At 37.2% G+C, this 18,868-nt stretch overlaps 1 protein-coding gene across 3 annotated transcripts in view; it reads left to right on the top strand.

Annotated features, from left to right (window-relative positions):
- The window catches only part of LOC119777306 (protocadherin-1-like), a 220,905-nt gene extending 202,710 nt beyond the window's left edge, over positions 1-18,195 (top strand). For 2 of the 3 annotated variants that reach the window (XM_038276130.1, XM_038276131.1), the window contains exon 5: positions 15,137-18,195. In XM_038276130.1, the coding sequence (XP_038132058.1) occupies positions 15,137-15,561 (425 nt within the window). In that variant the 3' untranslated portion in view covers positions 15,562-18,195. The remainder of the gene's footprint in view (positions 1-15,136) is intronic. The other variant, XM_038276133.1, reaches the window with a different exon arrangement.
- Positions 18,196-18,868: the final 673 nt, after the last annotated feature.

Genomic DNA, 18,868 nt, shown 5'->3' on the forward strand with positions numbered 1-18,868 from the left:
TCCTACAGTGAAATAAAAGAATTCACATTGGTTTGAAATGGCCTTAAAACCATTCTGGCATTGATGTGCCGTCACAATTGCTTCTTAAAGGTCATTGTTCATATCTTTTTACCTTGGTATTGTGTCAATACAAACCTCCCAAATTGATTTCAGAATCCTTTATGTTTTTATAATGATTCTTATTTAACTTCTGCAAACCCTGAAAAACAGCTCTGTTTGCACATTTTTACCTCCAGTAGTTTTCACCTTTATTCTCATCCATAAAAGAAAAACCTATCGACCCCATCATGTCTTCCTGGATACAGAGAGATCTATGCTCAGATGAAACAAAATAACATCAGCACTCACTTAATTCTGGCTTGAGTAGCCTGTCTATATGTATAAAGATATATTTGAAAAGAAAAATCTTGTCCAAGTTTGAGAAAGGTCGGTAGTTTATCTTAGAAAATAAGAGAAAGAAAACCTCAACCAATCAGATATGAGAGTTTTAAAACAGTTAGTTTCCAGCAGAGAGCCTACAGCATAAAATGATTAAAGTGAGACCCATTTAGCATAGGAAAGGCAAGCAGGGGTTTTCCCTTTAAACAGATGCAGATGTAATGCGGCCTGGACAAAGTTTGGGTATTCAGGTCAGTTTGTGCATTCAAAGCAAACACAAACCATGTTCCGCTGCATCTTTAATGACCTTTCTCTTTGCTTCACTCACAGATCCTCCCTCTCTTTTTGCTCTCAGCTGGGTAAAGTGGTCAAATATTTATGGCCGGCAGAAGCTGCTGTGTTATTGTACTTGATTTAGCTCTGGGCGCTTTCCATTGCATTTGCTTTCTCTTCTTTTACTGCCGTCGTTTTCAAAACACAAAGTGCTGCAAATCAAGGCACTGGTTACTTCTGTAAAAAACTCACCCTAAAGATTGTTTTAACACGATTTACAAACAGAGATATTTCGGAAGTATGTTAATTAACAAAAAAAAAAAAAAAAATAACAATGCTTAAAACGTGATTTTAATTCAGCTTTGCTTACCAAATTCCCCACAGAGATGTAATGTTCAGGGCTTTTCTTCGATTAAATTAGGTTTTAATTGAAGATTTTCTAAATAACAAACAATTAAGTTTACTGTTATGAGCAGTTATCAAAAGATTTAAACCTATCGTTACAAAGGAAAAATAACTCAGTACCTTTATATAAATAATTAACCGAATAGTGGGCGATGCATTTGCTTTTGAACTGCCATACCTTGACTCATCTAAAATGTAATACAACTAGTTGCCTTAAGAGGTAATCTATTTTTACAAGAAACTTCCCCCGTGTTTAATTGGATTTCAATAAGAATCCAGCTGTTGGACTCACACTTTTTTTTTTTTTTGTGAACACACAGAAGTATATAAGCCTAACAACACACTTGTTGGCTCATGGATAAAAGTTATAGATACATTAAAATGAAGCTAATGAAGCTTTAATGCTCAATTCTTCATTTGGTAATAGAACAAGTTTAACACAACAGTAAGGCAAGTATATTTCCTTGAACCCCAGGCTTACACTGAGCCTGGTTCTGCTGGAGATTTCTTCCTTTTAAAAGGGAGTTTTTCCTCTCCACTGTCACTACAAGCATGCTTAGTGTGAGGGATTGTATGTGAGGGATGTAATCAACTGGTTTTCCTTAGATAGAAAACTTTAAATCTATTTGACTGTATGGTCTGGTGAACTGTAAATTCCCTTGAGATGACATGTGTTGTGAATTGGCGCTATGTAAATAAACAGAATGGAATTGATTTAAATAGATTACACAGAGGCTGCTGAGAAGTCAATGGTAAATGCTATGAAATCTATTAACAAATCATCTCTGAGATGCACAAGTACGCTAATGTGAAGATTGGCCAGAGGAAAGTAATTGTTAATAGCATGATAACAAATGTAAAGATGTTCTCATACAGACAAAATGGTACCTACACAAAACCTTGAGCACACAATAAGCATAGAAACATATACTTTTATCAGTATGGTGGTATGGGTATGTGCTTAGTCAAAGGGAACCTTGAAGTGGTTGGAGGTGATAAAGCAAATACAAGTCGAAATAAAAAAAAGGCGGTATTAGAAGCTGCAGAAGACCCTCCATTGGGATGATTTACATCAGAGCATAAGCACATGTGGACAAATACATCCATTCTGACTGACCTTGAGCTTTTTTCTAGGGTAAAATAAACATGAAGTGAAAATCTGGCATAATTTTCCTTTTACATTCCACGCTGATGATCTGTATTGCCATGGAAGTTCAAATCCTCCAAAACACCTTTCAGTTTGTTATTGCATCATAGAAATTGAGAAAATCTAAGACGGGTTGAATTACTTTGCAAGGAAATCATATATCTAATCAAGTTAAAAACATCTGTAAGGCCATGCATTAAAAGCTTTTATAGTAATTTTGAAGGGTGTTCAATTACAATACTCTATTTATGCACAACTGTGTTATCTACCTCACATGCATGGTTTCTATGTTGGCTGTGGACACTACTGTGGGTGGGTCTCATAGCTAACAATTATGAGACCCACTACGGTTGAAACCCAACCAGACGTCCACAATCTGACAGTGTTGCTGTTGTTAGAGTAGTAACAACCTAAGACTAAACACCAGAAATACCATAATGGACCAGATGAGGTCCAGGAAGACTAAGCATACTCCTATCTGATTAAATGGGGAGGTGGTTCATGTGTGGAAAGCATGAAGTTCCTGGGTATTCATATATCCCCTGACCTCTCCTGAGATCTTAGCACAAGAAGGTTTAGTACTGGTTATGAGGACGGCAAGGAGGATTGTGGGATGTCGTCTAGCAGATCTGGACTTAGTTTAAGCTGCTCAAGTTTAGAAAATGGCGTGACATATTCAAACAGATCCGACTTACCTGCGTTTTGAACATTAAATCAAAAACTAATAGAACCAACTAATCCATCCATCCATCCATCCATCCATCCATCCATCCATCCATCCATCCATCCATCTATCCATCCATCCATCCATCCATCCATCCATCCATCCATCCATTTCCCAACAAGCTTATCACTGCTGGGGTCACAACGGGTGCTGAGTCCTGTCTGCAGCTGTCAATAGGCAAGAGATGGGGTACATCCTGGGCCGGTCGCTTATTCATTGCAGGGTGTTGTGGGGAAAAAGTGTTCAACTATTCACCCTAGTTAAATAAACGGAGATCGATGGATTTCACTCAGTTGGCACATTTATTCATATCTTTTCAAAGAGAGAACAGTTCATCATACAGCCCTAATGGCACAGCATTCTGCCCTGTTCTGATCTGGGCAGCGTTCGTTCCCCCTTACTTACAACAATGGAAAGTAGTTAGAGTCAAAACAAACAAACACTTTGGTTAAACAGTAAAATGTTATGAATAAACCTTGAGAAAGAATCTGATTTGTTATGGGAAGAAGCTATACAGAGACAAACAGGACAAACAACCATTTAACCGCACACTCACACCTAAGAAGAATTTAGAGAAGCCATCTAACCCAACAGTCATTTTTTGGACTGTGGGAGGAAGCTGGGGTACCTGGAGAAAACCCACTCATGCATAGGGAGAACATGCAGACTCAATGCAGAAACACCTCAGCCCAAGAATCATACCCAGAATCTTCTTGCAGCAAGGCAGCAGTGCTACCCACCATGCCACTATGCAGACCTGGTCCAGGTCATTCTGCTTTTATGAAACACAAGGAACACTTTATGGACATACTACTGTGCATGCCACATTCACCTTTATTTCCATTTTTGAAACTCTCTAAGAAATGCTCATTATTTTTTTTTCCATTTTTTAAATCAGGTGTCTCAGCAACATTTAATTGTGGCTACAATATGATTATAAAAAGCTTGATATTTGAACTATAGCTTGCATTTTACTAAGTAACAAAAAAGTGAGCTGGAGGAAACCATTAAGATCCTAAATGAGGTGGAGTTATACTTTACTGTGTGTTTTAGTTACTGATTATTTTTAGGGATCAGTAAAAAGCGTATGTATCAGATTATTTGAGGCAGCTGTATAGAGAAGGAAGTGAAGAGCTTTCTTTATGTTCTGACTGTTGTCTAGCAGCTAAGTTCTGTTGCTCAAAGTGTTCGGCACAGCAGGTTTGAACCAGGAAATGGATTTCTACCTTGTAGGAAGCAGAGAGATATACTTGACAGGCAGGGCGGGGGGTTCATTTTAAACATGTCAGTCAATAATTCGATGTCACAGAGAAGGACATAAAGAGAAAACCCAGCAGAGCTGAGGCAAATAAAAAGATGACCCAAAAAAGCAAAGAGAAACAGAGCATCTTTTCTTTCCCTTTTAAGCCTGTTTGTTTTCTCTTCTGTATTCAGAGGGAGTCAGGGGTGAATTAATTTTGGATTTGGAAAACAAGTGTGAGGGGGTATTGGTTGTCTAATAACCTTTCTGCATGCAACATGGGAGGGAGGGTGGGCTTCTAAAAGCATCAAATGTTAATGTTTGAACAAAAAAAAAAGATTTTCATCTTTGCTGCTCTCTCCTGCTAATTAGTGAAAGAACGGATGACATTTAAATATCTAATATCCTCCTTTTTCTTTTCCTCCATCTCTGAGATAAATCTGTGTCTCCCTTTCCTTCATTTTCTGCCAATAGCCCCTCCATTCCCCCCAGTTTTTTTTATGTCTTTTTTCCTCCACTTTCATCTCCCCTCACCTCCCAGCCACCACTCCATCACCCCCCTCCCTCCCTCGCTCTTCGTCCTCATTCCCAGCTCTGTGTCGATTAATTAATTGCCGGCTAATTTAATTTCTCAAAAAGTAATAACTTGTTTAAGCATGAATAAAGACTGACAAGGCAAAGTTCTAATCTGCCCAAAGTTTAATTAGAGCCGGCAAGGTTTCCGCATGGAGCCATACTGGGGGGTCAGAAAGAGAAGAGATACTGAACCACAAGGAGGGAGGGGGGGGAGGGAAGGGGACAGGGGCACCAAGCATATGGGAATGGATCAGATCTTAAAGATTAATGAAATGACAGCTTTTGGTTCATGCAACTATAGAACTCCAACCACACGTCTATTAAGCAGGAAAAATTTACAAGAAGAGAGCGTACTGCTAACAGCTAGTTTTCCACCAAAGCGGTTCACGCAGTTCTTACAGTTCATGTTGGTTCAAGAGCTTCTTCCAAATTTTTTGGGTCTTTTCTTTCTGGTCTGTATAGGAAGATTCCCAGCAGTAATGCATATTGAATGATTTTGATTTACCATAAAAGCCAATCATTTGAAGTCATTTTCTGTACTTTGCTGACAACCTGGTAATGTGTCTTCATTAATATTTACTAAAAACTGGGAATAATAATATTTTATTGAGTCCATTCCGCCCCCTGCCCTTCATTTTAACACAGGGGATAGCACAGCTGCCTAAACAAATGAGCTGTTTTCATAAACAACAAGTATATATTATTACTTGATACGCAGTGGCGGCCTAGTGGTTAGGGCATAGAGCTTGGAATCCTCAGGAACTGGGTTTGAGCTCCACTCCCACAGACTGCCACTCTGGGTTTCTGAGCAATACCCTTAACCCCACACTGATCCCCAGATGCCCCATGATGGCAGCTCACTGCTCCCCAAGGGGATGGGTTAAATGCAGAGGTGAATTTTTCCAATCTGAGATCAATAAAGTTCAATTATTATTATTATAATTATTATTAGGAAAATTAAAATATAAAGATGGTAAATTACTGTTTGAAATGCGCTACAAGGAATGGAACAGATTTGATGAGATACGTCAAAAACTTTTTTTCAACATGAAAGTGTAAGCTGCAGGTGGCAGACCAGAAACAGATCTCTCTTCATCATTGACAAGCAGCTAGAACACAGTGTTACCTTGTAAAACCAGCATCTCATAGACTTTTAATTAATCTAGCTGCAAAGTCTTTGAGTGGGCTTTTTTATTCACAATATAACACTCAGGTAAATGCGTCATATTTCTTTACATAATCAGGAACTTTTAGAAACCTGTAAAAAAAATTGCAAAACAATATGAAATTAAATCACATAAATGTAATAAAAAAAATCTAATAACTATTCTTAATTCTATAAACTTTGAATAGAATACTTGGATATGAAGTGGTTCTACAACATGGTTTAAAGTATTTTCTGTTATGTTCCCTTGGAATTAGGACTGAAAGGCAAACCGAGAGGTAAATAATATTTATTGATAAGCACCAGAAATTCACAGCAATAAACTTTAAACACTGGATAAAGAACACAAACAGAGAAACACAGAAGCCTAAGGCAGAATTGAGGTAACATAATTACAATTACAAAGGAATCCATTAACAAGCAATGTCAATAAGTGAAAAAACAAACTGGCATATATACATATATATATATTTTATTTTTTTTTTGGGGGGGGGGGGGGCTATTTATAAAACAGACAATCCGCCCAATTACGATTGTATTATTTATGTGTCCACTTGGCATCTTCTGTAAAAACCCTAAAGGTTTTGCTGGCTTGTCTTTTTAGGCCCCAAATTATTCTCATTTATTTTTGATCAAAGAAGAGAGCTTTTCTATCAAGCAGAAAAGTCCAAATAAATCTGGCTAAAATACAATCAGGAAAAAAAGCACCCAGTGAGATGCTTAAAGGGCACACATATTATATTTTCAGCAAAAAAGTGATTTATACTAATAACATGATATGACCAGACAACACAGTGGATATTTAGATATAAAGTTTAGTGCATCAAACAGATGCAAGTTGATATTTTGCCTAATATATGCATATATTAATTTAGTTGGTCCAGTTTCAGCAGGCTTTGACCTGCCAACAGCACTGGATGAAGATTCAGGGTATAACACAATTCTGCACAGAATATCATGGCAATGACACAGAGAGAAACATTTCAGCTATTGTCACAGCGTCAGCTAATGTGTCCATTATGATGGGGAGGGGGGGGCTCTGTCGCTGCTGTCATCACAGCTTTTTGAGGAAGGGTTGTGAGATGGTTCTAGAAATGCTTTTTATTCAGATGATTGTAAAATCTTTATGGGAACATGAAGTGCTGAACACACTGATACGACAGGATCACACAGACCTGCTGGGGGAAAGAACACCAAAGACAGGAGCTGGTGTATGTGTTGTTCAGGCATCAGTGAACTGAGCCAGCGCGTGTGACACTGAATACAGATTCAGGTTTACAGCAGTCTGTCTCTTACATAAAAACCCACAGAACATCTTTAAAAGGAGCTTTATTGTTGTTTCATAAAAATACTATGAGTAATGCCTTACAGGAGTATTCTCATCTGAATCTAACACTGGGCTTGTAGCATGAGAAAAGTTGCTTTCATGCTACCTATCAGGACAGTCTGTGGGCGGCGCATGAGATGGTGGGTCCTGCTTCTGGTGCAGGTTCTGGCTTTTTTTCACAGTCAGCCAGTGGTCTTAACACTGCTGCTAAGGAAACCGATTTGCCACTGGTTGGGTTCTTCCGGGATCTTAATTTTCATGAGGGTTTATGCTGATGCATTGCATTGATAATGTTTATAAGAATTACAATGAATGAATGGTTCATGTCTCCTCTGATCCACACAAGAATAACAATTTGGTTACAATGCATTGTACTGTAGCAAGCGTCATGCTACGTGCACCAAATATATATGTATATGCATCACACATTATAAACAGACTCTTTTTCTTTTGTTTCTTCTTGAGTCCCCTATAGAAAGGTTGCATACCTACCTTGACCAGTAGCATATGGTAAGTACTTAGTGTATCAGTACCAGCAGTGCTTATGGACAAAGACAAAATCTATAAGACTCAATGTAAAATTTCAGGAAAACAACACTAAGAGTCTCACATTTCGTTGAAATAAAACATATGCACACAAATTAACTTTCCACCTGATAATGATGGGACCAAAAACCTGGCTAAATGCCCATACTAAATTATCACTTAGCTTAGTTTTTGTTCTTAATAATGCAACTGAAAGTATATAGAAATGCAGCAGAGAAATACTTTCAAATTTTATTGCAAAATGCATGTGGCCAGTAACACATTTGCAAAGACCTGCTTGAATGAAGCATTTGCTTGAATGAAGCATTTTAGCAGACATTACATCTCAAAAGTCATGTTTGTATTATTTACATACTGGAAATTAATATAAGTAACCTACACTTGCTTTATGGGTACAATGCTTAAGCCCAGGAAGAGCAGCTGGAACTTCCTGATAAAAAAACTGATAAAACATAAACATTATTGTACTACTTAGTATTAGTGTTAGAATTTCCTATTTTGCTAATATCATGAAGGCCAATCATGTAAGCACTTATCATATTTCTTTGGAACTCAGAGGTCAGAAATGAAAGGTTTTAAGGTGTAAAATACAAACACTCACTAAAAATACCTCATCTAGGGAAGGTAGACATTTTTCACCAACCCCAAATATAGAATCCTGCATGTTTGCCTGGCAAATAGAGAATTGGTCCAGGCTGCAGTAACAAGTTGTTAATTTTTACTTTTGTTCAATTTAAAGCTCAATAAATATAAACCCTAGCAACCTCTGATTAAAAAAAAAAAACAACATATTGCTTGTGTTTAGAAATTATATTATCATTTTGTATTATATGAAAGAAGCCAGGTCACTGAAGACAGCAACTAGCTGATTTCCCGGGTGTGAGGTAAATGGAACATAATGTTAATCTGAAGTAAGAAATGAAAGCAGTATTTATTTATTTTTTTTGTTGAAAAATATGATTTGCAGGCCTAAGCTTTTGTTTGTTTTTTTGAAATAAAGTGCTGTTATAGCTATAAAATATAAATATTTAAGCAGTAACTCAGCAATAAATAATAAGTAAACAAAAAAGTCTAACATGTCATAAACAAACAATTAATATCTATCATATTATATATATATATATATATATATATATATATATATATATATATATATATATATATATATATATATATATATATACATAAATGACAGTTATGTAACTTGCATTATTAAAAACAAACTGTATAAAACTCCACCTAATGTAGATTTAGTTTTGCCCCTATATTGAAAGTTATAGCCTGAGGAGATAAGTCTAAGACACAGAATCTCTTCTGAAACTAAGTTGTGTAGGCACTGATTGCAGCAGAGGAAGCTGTAGAGCGTCTTTCTCCTGCACGTCTTTGAGCGTTCAGAGGAGCTACACCTCCTCTCAGTCCTCTATTGTTCCTGTAAGATAAATTGAAGCTATTGTCATAGACAGAGAAAAGGCTTTAATTGAAGGTTTTCCTGTAGAACTTGGTGTAACACAAACTTGCACACTCTCGTGCACATACGCATATAGGCAGAAAACCCAGCTTTAAAGTAATTAAACACATTAACACTTCAAGCAGAAGCTGAGAAAAAAAGAGCCTCTCTTTTGTGTACACTCACTTCCATTTATCACCATGGATTGAGCGGCGAAAAGGGAAGCTTGAGGATTTAGCATATCTCTGTGAATAAAGTGATGGAGCGGAAAAGAGGAGGAAAAAGAGTAGAAGGAGGAGGGGAAGAGAGCCAATCCGCCTTGGCTCTTTACTCTAGTCGACAGCGTAAAATGTCAGATACTCATCTGGAAATTATTTCCATTTCATACCACTGACATCTTCCCAAGCGGGGACTCTGAAATCTAATTAGTTTGACCGTAAAATGGTGACCAAGGTAGTGGAGTGTATTATGCATAGAGAGAGAGAGAGGCCAGTGGGGTGAGTGAGGGTCCTCGGGGTTAACTGTAGCTCAGCAGTACAGATAAGGTGGGTAAAAAAAAAAAAAATCGAGAGGGGTACTTCGTTTTGAAAAGGCCTTAGTAATAGTGGCAAAGCTGAATTTAGCTTTCTGCTCCTTTGAAAGGATCACTGGTGAGTTTTACTGTGGATGCTGCAGAGAGTAGGACAGATAGCATGTCTTCTCCTGCAGGGATAACCCCAGAACTTTTTAAAAATCTCAGCATGTAAAGAAGAAAGCTGCCGGTCCTGGTATGGCTGGATCGGTATAGCCGCCTTTAGAGGAGGCGTTTGAGCTGATAAGTGTTTTGTGATGTTTGTCGCCCCTGGGATTTTGGATTGTTAATCACGGTTGTCATCATCACGCCTACAGACCCAAATGAGTACAGTGTAGAGCAAAACCATTCTGACCTCTAATCTGTTGTGGGAGAAAGCTTTTGGAGGTTTATAAACTGTGTCAGTAACAACTTCAGTTCTCGTTATTGGATTTTCTTAAACTCTCTAAAGAACATTTTGTCGCCACAACACAGTGGGATATGGAAAATACACAAGAGATCTATTGGTTAACCTCACAGCTGTGCGGTAAGTCCTGATTCATGAAATCATCGTTAATGCAAAGCTTGTTGAAGATCAGGGCTGAAGCTATTCATTGGATTAATTGTGATTTATCTATTATTGAAATAATCATAATTTAACTAATTTAATATTTGATTCATCTTTAACTGGAGAATAAGGGATTTAAAATTTTACTTTAGTTGACAGAGCAACCCAACTAGAGCAGCAATTATATCAAACTTGTAAAAAATATAAATATTTTTTGCTTTTAAGATAAAGTTTTCATCTGTCAGTATTTTCTATCCAGAACTCCTCAATGGGAATGTTTTAGTTTCACCTGGTTTGATTTTGTATAAAAAAAATATTTTTTAAGGATCCTTTTGTTCTCTGATTATTAATCGGTTAATCAAAAGAGTAATAGTTTTAGCCCTAATCTCAATTTGACGTAAAGGGATTTCATTTTGCTATACAATCTTTTAATCTCTGATTAATCTTTGCAGAGCTCTGGGTAGATTCTTTTATGTTGCAATACGTTTACAGTTGGCTTTCAGCTATTGGCGATTGAGCATTTTACTTATTAAGGACATTTTAACATGTCCATCTCAGGATGGAAGTAATAGCAAAATAAAAAAAAAAATCTTTGAGGTAAAGAGGTAATTCCAGGGATTATTTTAGACTGTTTTAGACTTCATGACCCAATCTTAGTTAAACAAAAGACAATCACAATAGAGAGACAAATTACGCAAAAATAAAGGTGTAGTTCAATAGCACTCTTTGTAATATTATGAGTGAAGTTTGCTGGAATCAACAAAAAGTCAATAGAGACAATTTAGTAAACTGTATGCTATAAGAATATGCTCTCTCTAAACGTTTGGATATCTGGACCTGCTGTGTTAGATCAGTTGGACCATGTTGAAAATGTTGTGCCCGGTTGTTAATGACTGTTGATTTGTCTTTTCTGGCAACATTTAGAGCAGAAATAAATGTAACTGAGACCTAAATTTTGTTCCTGATGTCCCATAATCTCACACCAATCTGTGAGGTCCCAATATTCTATATTTATTTTATGCTGAATAGAGACCAAAATATTTGCCAGGCATGGATTTGGAACGTTCAGCACTAGTTTGTTGGCAGGAACAACCCTGAGATAATTTGACTACTTTCAGAGCTCCAGGGGTTGCAGAGCCAAAAAATATTTGAAGTGTTCCTAGGGGGATGAGACTATGAATATAAAAGGCGTCACATCCTCAGAGGAACACTGTCATATTCTGAACATTTAGCTTTGGTGAGGGTCAAAGATAATCTCCACTATCCCAAGTGACCTCTACCATATAAAATAGGGCCAGCTTTGATTTTTGTGCCGTGTTGAAATTCTTTTTTGGCCGTTTCAGTGAAGGCTTGTCCAACTGTGGCATACTTCCATATTTATCATGCAGATGATGGGGATTTCTCAGTGTCTCTTAGTGTAAAAAAAAATTAATAGCTGCTTATCCACAAAGGCAGAATAACAGACATTAAGGTAGCTCAAGCTTATTTAGGGAAGTTCTACATTTAATTCTGATGTGATAAAGGTGTAATAGTAAGCTGATAGCAGTTGAATTAGGGGAATTTAATCAGTATCCAAAATCTACTGCAGCTGATGCAGAAATGTCCTCTAAATGTGCTATAGTACATAAGGACCAGTAATGATCTCTCATAGTGACTCCACCCCACGCTTAAAAAAAAAAAAACCTTTCCCACCATCAAGCTTTGCAATCAGCATTATCTGAGGCTGTGATCGTTTAGCTCTTGTGTTTAATTAAGAAAAACATAACCACTACTGGACCAGTCTTAGATTGAATCAGTATACTCCTGTGCTGAAGGATCAATGCTATGATAATGTCACATTTCGAACCAGTGAATTTAGAGTTAAGTTGCACTTCCTCTATTTGCATCTTTTGCTTAATCTTCTTATTCTATCTTTTTACAATTCTCTTAAAAACTGCATTGTTTAGTGTATATTTTTGCTTCATTACTCTATAAATAGTTAAGATCTAGTATTTGCTCTGTGAGGGAAACCAAGAGATTCAGGCTCTGCTTTCCTACCCATGTTAGTTTTCCTCAATCTATTTATGCAGTAGGAAAATATAGCAAGGCAGGCTTGCACTGCCTAGAAAAGACAAATAACAAGTATAATTGGGTATCAGAAATTAAAAGCAAATTAGGTGAACTAATTTCTTTTTTTAAGTTTTATTTTTTGACTAATTTGTTCTTAATTTATATTCTTTTTCTATCTTTATAGTACATACATCTGTTGTATGACTGTTAAAGAACCATCACCTTTGGTGTTAATGATGTAGAACGTTTAGATAAGCAATAAAAAGTTATAAATGTGAATCTAAACATGAACAGGAAGTCAATGAAGGGATGATCAGACCAGTGCAAGTGTTCCACCTCTATTATATCAATACCTGCACAGTTTTGTTCACACAAAGCAGAGGAGCTGAGGAAGACGATCAATATATGTTTGATTTTATGTTGGAAACATGTGTAGAAGGGATTCTCAAAATGTGTGTAACAAAGTAAAATATGTGTCAAATAAGCATAAGATAACCAATAAAAGAGGTTTAAAAGTTACAGAACAAGAGTTTTCCTGCAGGATGTGGCTCCCCACCTGTTGGTGGGTCTCATTTAGATCTTGTTCCGATTTCATGGAAGCACGTGTTCCATGTGGCTTATGCTGACGCGACATTCAGAGTCTGAGCACTTAATAATCAAGCGCTCTAAACTCTGCAGCTGCTTGCACATGACATAACAGTTTTTGCAAGCGTCTGGCTTTTGCATGGGAAGTGTTTAAAAGCCCAAATCCGAGCCAGCGGCAGGCAAGAAAACGTAAGGAGGGAGACCTTGGCCACTCAGCACTACCCTGTATAAGAACAGATGCATCAACCGGGAAACAGACAGAAAAGCCGACTGTAGCTACTTTTGCCAAATACAGGCAATGAATGTCAATTATGCATGAAGCGGAGGGCATTTTGAGAAATCAGCACCATTCCCCGAGCGGACCAGCTCCTGCCTCTTCTCTGCCTCTCCCCACAGCATGCAAGACTGTAGCCCGCAGTATCAAAGAATGATCTAATGTCACGCACAGAAGAAAGGTTACTCTCTGCATACGCATTGATATTTCTGCTTCCATCTCTGACCTTTTTCTCTTCTGAGCTGTGATATTTTTTTTTTATGCAAACTTACCCCTGCTGTCTGTCACTCTTTGTCTGCCTTAGGGACTACTAAACGAGGACAAAAGCTCTGAAACCGAATGGAAAATTCAGACTATAAACCCACAATACCCTATAAACAGATCAAATCATAATCTGTGTTTGCACTGTTATTTTTGGTTTAATTAATTTCCTGAGGAACATTATTTACATCTTAATGAACCTGAGGTTGTTTGCCTTCTTTAAGGCAGCTGATCCTGTTTCACGCTCTGCACTCAGTTTCATGAGGTCTCTGACTTCCAGCAGCAAATTAGAAGACAAATCCTGTCATTTTGTGAGCTATTAATGACTTGAAAAATAACACTGATCTAATTGATTTCCTTGAAATGGTTGCTCAGTGTGGATAAAAGGATAAGGTTTCCATTAGCAGTCTCATCCTTATTGAAGTTTGACGTGTCCCTATAATTCTATAATGAATTAGGCAACCTTTATTGGGTATTTCTATATGCAAAACAAGAAAGGCCAAAATTCCTCACAATTCACATACAGTTGAAATTTCACAGTATCACTCAAAATCATTGCACAAAATAACAAGAGTAATAAAAAAGATAATAAAACAAATCCAGACAATACTATTAAACACCTGATTTTGTGAGTTCTTTAAAAACGAAACATCTGTTTAACAAAATTACCAGTATTTTGGGTTTTCTATCCTTCTATCCAGGAGTTGTTTCACTATTTGTTTAAACTATGTGCTCTCTAATTGCCAAACATCATGTTTCATTGCAAAGCAGCATTATTTTTATCCTAATCAATGCAAGCAGATTTGAAGACGTATAATAATCAAAGCCTCTGATCTCCACTTTTCAATAGATATGATAAGCAGCGTGAGAAAGCTTTTTGGAATTAGATTTTCCTCATTCCTTTAGCCCTTACTTTAGAAGGAATAATGGATTAAATTATGAAGTTTTTCCCATTTCATCCCTTTTTGATGACAACTTCAAAATATTGTTAGTAAATATAATAAGTTGTATTTAGTAATAAACCAACACAAAGTAGTGCTCAGTTGTGAAGTAGAAGTAATTGTTTCTTTGACATTGGCATTTTTTCTTTTTATTTACAACTGGTAGATGTATTCAGTTCTCCATCTTCCATTGTTTTGCCTTTTTATTTAGGTGATAATCCATGTCTCCTTATGTTTTCAGTTTTACTTATTCTGTCAATGTTGATGCATTGATGTGTAATATATATCGTTCTATAACTTCCCCCTCTGTTGGACTTCTTCACAATTTTTTTTCTGGCTATTCTGTTGCATGCCTTGTTTTTGATGATGCTGTTCTTTCACAGATTTTTTAAACAAACTTAGAAGCCTTCTTATAAACAGCTGGATTTACACTGATAATATGTTACTTAAATGTGGACTAGGTAGATTAGATGTTGGCCGTGGGCTTTTTCAAATAAATGCAAACCAGAATCTATATGACAGTTTTTTTGAGAAAAGATTTAAAAATGTTTACATTAATATTTCTGGGAGCAATTTATTTTTGTCTGTTATATGAAAATTAGCCATCTTATTCAACCACTGTAATTTTGTAGGCATTTTCATGGTAGCTTATCCTACTCTTCTTTTGTGTCTTTCTGCAGATCTCAGGCCCCTCCCGGACGTAGCAATGACCGGTAACTGCACGCATGAGTGCACAGAGTTTGGCCACTCTGATTCCTGCTGGATGCCTGGTCAGCCTTCCCCTAACCGCAAGGTTTCCAAGAGTGCACCCAAGCTCTCCACCTTTGTGCCTTACCAGGAAATGGACGGACAGGAGCACCCCATGGCCAATGGCAGCCCGAAGCCAATGGTGACCGAGGAACGCGGGACGGGTGGCAGCGCCGGCAGCAGCTCCAAGGTGGCTAGCATGAGGTTTATGACCCCTTACAGCAGTGCCTATCCGGGGACTGGAGACTCGTCTGGTAAAGACTATGGCCTGGAGGAGATACCACTGAGCCAGGCAGCGGAGTACAACTCCACAACCACCCCAACTGGCCAGACCTCCAAGAGGGAGATCTACCTGTGAGGGCCAAGCTCTCTCAACTTTAAAGCCCCAATGATCCACAATGCCGCTCACCTCTTCGCCTCCCACCTCCACACAGCCACCCCCTGTGCCTACAACTCGCTGTGCTGCAGTACGACTCACCCTTTTTTCCTTTTGTCAACTGCATCACCGAACAAGGCTTTAGACCCCCACCTCTCCTGCTGCCGCCGTCGCCGCTGTTACCCTCCTCTAAAAACCAATCAAGTGTAAAAATAGAAACAAGAACAGAAGGAAACTCAGTTATAGCAGCTGTGGAAGGAATGTAAACTACGTTGTGATAATTTCATGGGAAACTATTTAGCTGAGTTGAATTATTGTGCGTGGCATTAAGCTTATTTGCTGTGTTGGAACAGAAAAAGAACAAAAACATCATGGGGGGGGATTGGGAAGACCTTCTTGTAAATTTTACTTAAGTATACTGTGTAATCTTATCTATCCTCAACTTTTTTTTTTTGCTTTACTTTATCTTTGTCTACTCTGCAGGCCGTACGTATCAGATTTTTTTTAGTCAAGTTGATTCAATCAACAGAAACAGCTAAAGGAAAAGACATTTTTTCAGTCACTGGAGTTGTATCTTAGTTTTTTGGCTGTGAACAAATCCTTTTTTTTAGTGTACAGAGCTGTAAATATTACAAACAGGGACAGATGAAACTGCTGTGTCTCTCAGTGTGGATCTGTGGCTGTTGTGCTGTCTGCAGATCTTCACACAATGTCCCTTTGATGGACTAAAAGTCTCTACACGCATGGGGGAATGACATCACAGCGTTTAGCGTCACGCTGCTGGAATCTGGACTCTTGAGCATCACCGACGGTGCCGAGTTACTACCACAAGACTTTTTTGTTTGTGTGTTTCTTCTTCTTTTTTATCCCTGCAGTGTGGCAACATGCTGGGTCTGCGTTTATGTGGCGAAGTACATCTATTTTAGTTCAGGTTTTATTCAATCAGAAGAAATCAAATTTCAAGGTTTATAACTTCATTTTTATCTTAGTAGCTGACCATGATATGATATTTGTAAAGATGAACATGGTTGACAGTTCATTATAAACACAAACACATAAACTACCTTCCCATTTCATTTTAAGATGTGACAATAAAAGGGTTTGTAAATTTTAAGTTATGTTGGAATCATGAAACACTGTTCATGTTAAGGAAGAACAGGCAGAAATAAAGAACAGAAAAAACTAATTATACCTTTATTAAATTCTAGGGTTTTAGGTTCACAAAACAGACTCTACATAGATTTTATTGTGTTAAAAAAATAAAATTAAGTCAAATTTAGAATCGATACAGCTATACGTTGTATTACATCAGGAAAGTAGCAGCCGGCTGCTGCTATTGAGATACTTTTGGGGAAAAAAAAAAAAAACATATCTTGTAACAAAGATGGCTTCCTTCACTCCTATTTCAAACCATCTGTCTTCTTTGTCCAATTTGTGAACTTAATGGTCATCAATGGTATGTCCTCTTGTTGGGATGCAAGTGTACAGTAGAAACTTACCCAGTGAAAAACTTAGCGAAAATCTGGTTGTTTCTGATTAAAGACTGTTTTCTGGTTGCCATGACCCCAATGACAGAATTTACACAGGCAAAGTTTAGATAAATACATTCTTAGTTTGGACATTTTACTGCAGTGAAATGTTCATGTGTGTTGACATCATGCTAATGTAGAAAGACAACATCAGTGGTCCCTGGTAAATAGCTGAAGGGTCATTAGAGGATTTCATAAAAATCTGAAATGTATCCCACTACAAAGACAGCGAAAAATATTGGTCTTTGGTCATTAAAAGCAATTAAGATATTTGGATTAGTTTTTTTTAACAATTGATAAATTCATATCAGTCTTCAAAGTACTACAGTAATAGATACAATATTAAGCATACAAAACTTGACTGAAAATATTCCAGTTTTTCAAAAGGATTGAAGCTCAAGCCTATTAGTTCTGAATTAAAAATTAGAATATAGATATATCAAGCCACTCTCCATACAAAAAAAGTATTCCAAAGTCCAATATGATGCCATCTGTCTGACAACTAAAAAAAGGATCTGAAGATTGAACATGCCAGCAATGAAGCAATATGGTAGAATATTCTGCAGAATTACTTAAAAAGATTTGAGAAACTGCTAAAAGTTGGACAGAAAAATGATTAATATGAGTTGGTGGTTTTTCAAACACTTTTTATGGAGAGTTTTTTTCTTTCCAATTTTGGCTTCATTTTTTTTTTAAATATCAAAAATAATATGGAATCAGTTGAGTGGTTTTGGACATGAGATTACCTTTAAATAATTTCTGAAATAAGAAATAGATTATTTTTATTATGTCCTAATGAGAAAACAAAACTGAGCACTGAGCATAATTTACCAATTCTGTGCTGTTCTCAGTAGATAGGCTGACTCTTTATAGAGAAAATTATTTCCAATTTCTCAGATGAAACTGGAACCATTTGTGGTTGAACCACACTTTCTAATAACAGATCTGCAAAGAATGTTTTTTTGTCCAAAATCCTTGCCATTTTATCATCCCTTATAATTAAAAGTAAAAGCAGAAACGGTCTTTTGGTATACATTTTTATCTAAGTTCATAGAAGTTTATTCATTTAGCTAGCAGACCTGGTAAACGCACAAAAAAAAGAAAACATGACGGCGTAACAATTTTTAGTGAAACTTCAATTATGATCAAGTCATGTGGTCATGTTCCAGTTGGATTAATGCAAACTAAGAACTGAGCATTTATCAGAAAGTCCAGCTGGTCTCAGATGGTTGTATCAACATCAGTTGTGAACCTCCTGTGGCTCAAACATTTTAAATATGGTGTTTAGGGCGACTGTTGTGTTTGTTTCTGAAGCAGCTGTTTCCCGTCGATACCGACTTCTGCATCTGTTCTCACTTCTGTGTGTTTGACTTTAGAGAGTCTCCCTGCTGTTTTTTTTTAACTCGAAGGAAGAACCCTTGGGTCATTGTTGCTGCTCATTAGTTCCCACCTCTTTCCCATCCTATGTGTGACGTGGACTCTTTCCCTGTTTGGCAAGCGTGTTTAATGAACCTGTTAGGTGCATGTGGGGGGAGGGTTGGTGGATGGTCTGGGGAAGGGGATCTTGCTGTGCAATCGCTGCACAGAAATGAAGGCCGAATATAATTTGCACGGGTTTTGGTCAGGTCCACTGGGCTATTAAGGTAAAACATTATAGCTGATGTAAAATGGGAAAAAAAATGCATATGCATTTGTACCATTTAGGTAAAACATATCTGTTAGTTGCATTCACATAGTTACATCAATGCTCTTCTCAGGTG

This window comes from Cyprinodon tularosa, unplaced genomic scaffold (assembly GCF_016077235.1).
Source record: "Cyprinodon tularosa strain WSP-4 unplaced genomic scaffold, ASM1607723v1 ctg122, whole genome shotgun sequence".
In the NCBI taxonomy this organism is placed as follows: Eukaryota; Metazoa; Chordata; class Actinopteri; order Cyprinodontiformes; family Cyprinodontidae; genus Cyprinodon; species Cyprinodon tularosa.